At 44.3% G+C, this 8151-nt stretch overlaps 1 protein-coding gene across 1 annotated transcript in view; it reads left to right on the top strand.

The window, feature by feature from the left end:
* The window catches only part of LOC308154303 (sodium- and chloride-dependent creatine transporter 1-like), a gene marked incomplete at both ends in the record, with an annotated part of 28579 nt that overhangs the window by 5157 nt on the left and 15271 nt on the right, over nucleotides 1–8151 (top strand). The window contains 3 exons of the mRNA XM_080527467.1: nucleotides 2800–2807; nucleotides 3084–3218; nucleotides 5170–5273. Of these exons, the coding sequence (XP_080383593.1) occupies nucleotides 2800–2807; nucleotides 3084–3218; nucleotides 5170–5273 (247 nt within the window). The remainder of the gene's footprint in view (nucleotides 1–2799; nucleotides 2808–3083; nucleotides 3219–5169; nucleotides 5274–8151) is intronic.

Raw genomic sequence — 8151 nt, 5'->3', positions numbered from 1 at the left:
AGAGAGAGAGAGAGAGAGAGAGAGAGAGAGAGAGAGAGAGAGAGAGAGAGAGAGAGAGAGAGAGCTGGTGATCTGAGAGAAGAGAGAGCTCCCCTTGGGCCCTTATTTATAAACAATAGTATGTAAATACAGTTGTAAACAATGGCCTATCACCTTCACTGTATGGATGCTTGAGGTGTGAGAAGTAGGAGACCCCAAGATGATGTCACCCTGGCCTAAAAGTCATTCCAGGTTAAAGTTCAGGTCAGATTCACAGGAAGTCATTCTAACATCCCCATATAGGGACAGCACTTCCTGAGGCAAAAACATATGGCCCTTAAGACAAAGGATGTGTTTACAAGGTGTCATAAAACCCCCCTTGTCAGGAGAACAGGCCCATACCATATACAGTCCATGTAGTAAAATATACTACATTTCCACCAGCTAGCAGGGGGGTGGGGGGTGGGGGGTGAGGTGGGGGTGGGGGTGCGTGTGTGGGGGTGGGGGGCAGCAGAGTAGCTTTCTCAGCTAATCCTAGCACACTTCTTTCCCGTCGGTCTGCGTTCGGTTTTCCAACAAGTGTAGAAAAAAAGGGAAGCTGTGTCAGGGGGAGGCTGTGCCCTCCCCCATCGCGGTCGTTGACAGCACCTGTTGGCGGTCCCCATGGCGACGGCGTCTGACAGGGACGTTAATTAGTCTCAGGTAGTGACACGGTAATCAAATCAGGAGGTCCTCGTTTAAACTTCAAAGCAGACCTCCCCAGGCTCGTTAGCGGCTCGTTAGTGGGGAACAACACAGTCACACCTGTGGGGGCTAATTACCTGTTTGGGGGAAGATCACATTTGGTTTAACAGTCGGTCGGTCGGTCGGTCGTGTAGCTAAATATTATACCTGCTGTTTACATTTATGTTTACATTTTTAACCAGTTAGCATTTAGCTTTTATCATAGCATTTAGCATACGTCTTTAGAGATTTGAGATTACAGAGACAGTCTCCCTGGAGTCATTTAGGGCGAGGTGCCTTACTGTCTGGGGAATTGTCTGCTGGTGCAAGCATGCTTATAGAGACAGCTGTATATAGCAGGTATAGAACAAGCATGCTTATAGAGACAGCTGTATATAGCAGGTATAGAACAAGCATGCTTATAGAGACAGCTGTATATAGCAGGTATAGAACAAGCATGCTTATAGAGACAGCTGTATATAGCAGGTATAGAACAAGCATGCTTACGGCCAAGCTCCACCTGCTGCGTTGCGTCAACTCGCCATCGGCGTTGCGTCAACTTCCCGTTGTCCAAGCTCCACCTACTGCGTTGCGTCAATGTCAACGTTCTACTCTAGCTCCACTGTCATTTTTTAAGTGTGGACCCGATCTCAACCCATGCTCGGTCCTTCACCTGGGCATCATGGTACAATCTGTCATTTGTCGCATATAAAAAATTATATTTTTCGACCTCAAGGATCAGCCGTTCGTCGTCCATTCCTGCAACAAGCTTTCAAGCACCTGTGATGATTGACAGCTGACTCGCGTGAATAGCAATTCGCAATAGCTGAGTAGTTGGCTACAAGCATTTTCAATCTGGTATTATCTCTATTAACCGCTGTGGTGATTTAACAGCTGATAAAAAATATATAATGTATCATAATATCAAGTGCACTACAAACAGAGCAAAACAATAAAACAACACCAGAAAACAACCAATAGGCTATACAATTATAACCAACAACTACAATTGTAAATATACATCTCACGCCCCACGTGGGGCAAATAGTCTCATTGTGACGTCTGCGTCCACCGTCAAAAATCGAACTTTTTTGAATGTCTACTTTGGACGCAGCCATCGGACGCAACGCTGACGCAACGCAACGCTGACGCAACGCAGCAGGTGGAGCACCTTTCATTGATTACAATGCATTTGATCCCAATTTCGGACGCAACGCATATTAGACGCAACGCTGACGCAACGCTCGATGGCCATGGTGGAGCTTGGCCGTTATAGAGACAGCTGTATATAGCAGGTATAGAACAAGCATGCTTATAGAGACAGCTGTATATAGCAGGTATAGAACAAGCATGCTTATAGAGGCAGCTGTGTTAGTAGAGCAGGTATTCGGTTTTTAAGTCGTGACGTGTTTCCGGGTCCAACGTTGGCTGAGGCGCTGTCTTCGAAATGCCGCAGTAATAATAATAATTCATTATATTTGTATAGCGCTTTTCCAAGGCTCAAAGACGCTGACAAATATGGGGGAAACGGGAAAGTGCTGTGTCCCTTGTTGTATGAATAGATCCGAGTCTAAAAAACGATTGAACTGTCATTCTACCGCTTTAGTACACTGGTACTTTGGTGCAGGGAATTATTTATTTGGACCCGGAAAATGTTTTATTGTTTTGCTCTGTTTGTAGTGCACTTGATATTATGATATATTATATATTTTTTATCAGCTGTTAAATCACCACAGCGGTTAATAGAGATAATACCAGATTGAAAATGCTTGTAGCCAGACTTAACAACCGAATAGGACAAGCATGCTTATAGAGGCAGCTGTGTTATAGCAGGTTTATAAGCATGCTTATAGAGGCAGCTGTGTTATAGCAGGTTTATAAGCATGCTTATAGAGACAGCTGTGTTATAGCAGGTTTATAAGCATGCTTATAGAGGCAGCTGTGTTATAGCAGGTTTATAAGCATGCTTATAGAGACAGCTGTGTTATAGCAGGTTTATAAGCATGCTTATAGAGACAGCTGTGTCAGTATAGCAGGTATAGGACTGGCCTGCACATCAGTGTTCTCTAAGTTCAGGTCAGTTCAATTCCGTTCCAGTGTTGAAGGCAAGGCAAGTTGAGAAGAAGATTCCTGATGAAAGGGAAGTGTTGATTATCTGTATTAGTTCGCCTGCCATGCAGCTAGATATGTTTTTTTTAAAAGCTTGTTGGCAGGTCATCAAGGGCACAGGTGGATGGTTTCAGACGTGACATGATTTTATCTAGGGTCTTGTAATCGATGGTGTTAAAGTGTACTCAAGTGAGTCCCTCTACTCTAGGTGGTCTACTACACTGCCCTGACCCCTGACCTCTGACCTTTGACCTCTGACCACTGTCCTGTAGGTGGTGTACTTCACGGCTCTGTTCCCCTACCTGGTCCTGGTGGTGCTGCTGGCCCACGGCGTCACGCTGCCCGGGGCCGTAGACGGCATCATCTACTACCTGAAACCTGACTGGTCCAAACTGGGAGAGGCTCAGGTAAGGTGTGTGCGTGTGTGTAGTAACTGTGTGTGTGTGTAGTAACAGTGTGTGTGTGTGTAGTAACAGTGTGTGTGTGTGTGTGTGTGTGTAGTAACAGTGTGTGTGTGTGTGTGTGTGTGTAGTAACAGTGTGTGTGTGTAGTAACAGTGTGTAGTAACAGTGTGTGTGTAGTAACAGTGTGTGTGTGTGTGTAGTAACAGTGTGTGTGTGTGTGTGTGTGTGTGTAGTAACAGTGTGTGTGTAGTAACAGTGTGTAGTAACAGTGTGTGTGTAGTAACAGTGTGTGTGTGTGTGTGTAGTAACAGTGTGTGTGTGTGTGTGTGTGTGTGTGTGTGTGTAGTAACAGTGTGTAGTAACAGTGTGTGTGTAGTAGGGCTGTCTTAAATACTTCGAAGCTTCGAAGCTTCGTTCGATGGGCACGGGATTCCAACGGGAAAATAAAATTCGAATATTCGAGAAAAAAAAAAAAAATCAATTTAACTAAGTTGCCGTTCGTTGCCGTTTATTAAGCCTCAAATGAAGGCATAGGCCTACAATTTAATTTATTTTATTTGTTTATGTTAAGGAAAGCGAAGCAATGCCGTTTGTTATTTAAGACGAGGTCGGACTCGGCCGTGTAGTAGCCTAATTGTGTGTGTAATTTTATTAAGCCTCAAATGAATGCATAGGCCTACAATTTAATTTATTTGTATTTGTTAAGGAAAGCGAAGCAATGCCGTTTGTTATTTAAGATGATGTCGGACTTGTCGGAGTCGGCAAACTCGGCACTGACAGATTTGTGTTCATTGTGCTGCTTTTATAAAGTGTCCCGACCCGTATAAAATATGTCTTAATAAAACGTGCTTAATTAAGTCGAATTCTGCCTTTGTCTCTATTAACTACATATACATATTTATATAATTGTTTGCTTGATAGACGAAGGTTGCAACATAATTATGTAATGTAATGTCGTTGGCTGTGAGAGCAGCCGCCCACTGCGCCCAGGCAGCGCAGCTCCAATTAATCCAATCCACTTTATTTATAGAGCACATTTAAAAACAACAAAGTTGACCAAAGTGCTGTACAAGTCCCACAACATAAGATAAAAATTTAAATCGAATCTCGGCTCCGAAGCTTCGATTATTTAAAAAAGCTTCGAAGGTCAGCCCTAGTGTGTAGTAACAGTGTGTAGTAACAGTGTGTGTGTGTGTGTGTAGTAACAGTGTGTAGTAACAGTGTGTAGTAACAGTGTGTGTGTGTGTGTGTGTGTGTGTGTGTGTAGTAACAGTGTGTAGTAACAGTATGTACTAACAGTGTGTAGTAACAGTATGTTGTAACAGTGTGTAGTAACAGTGTGTAGTAACAGTGTGTGTGTGTGTGTAGTAACAGTGTGTAGTAACAGTGTGTAGTAACAGTGTGTAGTAACAGTGTGTGTGTAGTAACAGTGTGTGTGTGTGTGTAGTAACAGTGTGTGTGTGTGTGTGTGTGTGTGTCTGTGTGTAGTAACAGTGTGTAGTAACAGTATGTACTAACAGTGTGTAGTAAACAGTATGTAGTAACAGTGTGTAGTAACAGTGTGTAGTAACAGTGTGTGTGTGTGTGTGTGTGTAGTAACAGTGTGTAGTAACAGTGTGTGTGTGTGTGTGTGTGTGTAGTAACAGTGTGTAGTAACAGTATGTAGTAACAGTGTGTAGTAACAGTATGTAGTAACAGTGTGTAGTAACAGTGTGTAGTAACAGTGTGTGTGTGTGTGTGTGTAGTAACAGTGTGTGTGTGTGTGTGTCTGTGTGTAGTAACAGTGTGTAGTAAACAGTATGTAGTAACAGTGTGTAGTAACAGTGTGTAGTAACAGTGTGTGTGTGTGTGTGTGTGTGTGTAGTAACAGTGTGTGTGTGTGTGTGTAGTAACAGTGTGTGTAGTAACAGTGTGTGTAGTAACAGTGTGTGTAGTAACAGTGTGTGTATTGCAGGTGTGGATCGACGCGGCCACTCAGATCTTCTTCTCCTACGCCATCGGCCTGGGCGCGCTCACCGCCCTCGGCAGCTACAACCGTTTCCATAACAACTGCTACCAGTGAGTACGAACACACACACCAGTCAGCCAGTACGACCAGTCAGCCAGTACGACCACAAACACCAGTAAGCCAGTCAGCCAGTAAGACTAGTCAGCCAGTATGACCAGGCAGCCAGTATGACCACACACACCAGTCAGCCAGTATGACCACACACACCAGTCAGCCAGTATGACCACACACACCAGTCAGCCAGTCAGCCAGTAAGACTAGTCAGCCAGTATGACCAGGCAGCCAGTATGACCAGGCAGCCAGTATGACCACACACACCAGTCAGCCAGTATGACCAGTCAGCCAGTATGAAGACACACACCAGTCAGCCAGTATGACCAGTCAGCCAGTAAGACAATAAACACCAGTCAGCCAGTATGACCAGGCAGCCAGTATGACCACACACACCAGTCAGCCAGTATGACCACACACACCAGTCAGCCAGTATGACCACACACACCAACCAGCCAGTATGACCACACACACCAGCCAGCCAGTATGACCACAAACACCAGTCATCCAACATGGCGCTTAACAACTGTTAACAAGAGATTTGATTCGACAAGAAGAATGGAATCCTGTCTCTCGGTTCTGGAAACAGCTGTTACCACAGACTAACCTGTAACCACAAACACGGTCACACGCGGTCAAACACGGTCACACATGGTTAAACTACCTGAGTGAACCGTCCTTACTGACACCACCACCCGTGCCTCAGTGACCTCACCATGTCCTGCTACAGTACCGCCAACATTCCCTCCTACTGCGTTAAATAAAACATTAATTAAGTAGCCTTGAGAACCTATGGTTCAGAGGAGCCTAACGGGCCTTAGGGGGAGGAGCCTATCTCCTGTTTCCGTAGCGTGAGGCGGCTTGATGTACAAGTACCCCCCCCCCCCCCCCCTGGACATGACGCTGGTATGTCGCAGGGTCTTACCCCCCCAATCCAACCCTTAATGCTGAGTGCCAAGCAGGGAGGCATCGGGTACCATTTTTATAATCTTTGGTCTTTGACTCGGCCCGGGGATCGAACTCTCGACCTCCCGATCTCAGGGAGGACACTCTAACCACAAGGCCACTGAGCTGGTTCGAAAAAAGAAATAACCTTCGTATTATTGGAATCCGAGCCAAAGAGGTTTCCGATGTTTTTCCTCACAGCTTCCAGAGATCGTTGCACCGCGAGCCGCGGAATGACCAGAGCCTCGTCTGCCGGCGTCTTAAGCTCTGCTAGAAGCTACGGAGTCGCTTGTCTAAAGTACTTATTGACAGGTCGCTTAACGAATTAGGCGGGGATCTCTCGGACAGTAAGTGGTCTGGACAGGGGAGGGGTCAGGTCGATACGGTAGGCTTCCCTTCATCCCCACCACGGCTTCTGAGAAGCAGCAGAGATCAATCGCTCACAAAGGAAGTTCAACAGTAGAGAATCGTCCGTCTTTTTGACGGACAACGACTAGACGTTGTTTGCGTTAAAAACAGGAGTTTCTTATTAAACCCCCGGTTGGCCTCTGGCTAATGGCTGGGTATGTTTTATATCTGCACGTCCAAACAGCTGCCCAGCCTGACTTAGACTAGGGCTGTCTGTCCCAGATGGACTGGCCCAGAGGCTCTCAGCGCAGCCTAAACAGACTTAGAAATGTAAACACTCCCTCCCTAAAACGGCGGTTTGCCCGGACGCCAATACTAATAGGAGTGATTTTTATTAGATCTCAGGACTCGATACTTGGCCTTTACAGGAATTCGAGGAATGTCCTCATTAGTGGAGCATCAGGAGGGTTATATCCCTCCACTCCACCGGCCGGGTTTCTTACTTTTGACCTAAATTGGAAGTTTACATTTTCCAGATATTAATATTTTCCAGATATTACTGTATTTATGTCAGCTCTGTCTTTTCTCTCCCTCCCTACTGGCCCTGTCTCAGTTTCAAATTACTTCCAGAGATGCTGAGATCTGGACCTCACTGCTGCCTGAGCAGAGTAGCGCATGCATCACTGTCAACTGTTTAAAACTAACGTTAGAGATACTGACTATCAACTGTTTAAAACTAACGGTAGACACCGACTGTCAACTGTTTAAAACTAACGTTAGAGATACTGACTGTCAACTGTTTAAAACTAACGTTAGAGATACTGACTGTCAACTGTTTGAAACTAACGTTAGAGATACTGACTGTCAACTGTTTAAAACTAACGTTAGAGATACTGACTGTCAACTGTTTAAAACTAACGTTAGACACCGACTGTCAACTGTTTAAAACTAACGTTACAGAGAGACCAACTATCAACTGTTTAAAACTAACGTTAGAGATACTGACTGTCAGCTGTTTAAAACTAACGTTAGAGATACTGACTGTCAACTGTTTAAAACTAACGTTAGAGATACTGACTGTCAATTGTTTAAAACTAACGTTAGAGATACTGACTGTCAACTGTTTAAAACTAACGTTAGAGATACTGACTGTCAACTGTTTCAAACTAATGTTACAGAGAGACCAACTATCAACTGTTTAAAACTAATATTACAGAGAGACCAACTATCAACTGTTTAAAACTAACGTTAAACACCGACTGTCAACTGTTTAAAACTAACGTTAGAGATACTGACTGTCAACGGTTTAAAACTAACGTTAGAGATACTGACTGTCAACTGTTTAAAACTAATGTTAGAGAGACCAACTGTCAACTGTTTAAAACTAACGTTAGACACCAACTGTCAACTGTTTAAAACTAACGTTAGAGAGACCAACTGTCAACTGTTTAAAACTAACGTTAGACACCAACTGTCAACTGTTTAAAACTAACGTTAGGAGACAGACTGTCAACTGTTAAAAACTAACGTTAGACACAGACTGTCAACTGTTTAAAACTAACGTTACAGAGAGACCAACTATCA

The sequence above is a fragment of the Nansenia antarctica genome, assembly GCF_963989245.1.
Source record: "Nansenia antarctica genome assembly, chromosome: 3".
NCBI classification, from domain to species: Eukaryota; Metazoa; Chordata; class Actinopteri; order Argentiniformes; family Microstomatidae; genus Nansenia; species Nansenia antarctica.
The sequence above is the reverse complement of the archived record's forward strand: the minus strand, read 5'-3'. Positions and strand labels throughout refer to the sequence as shown.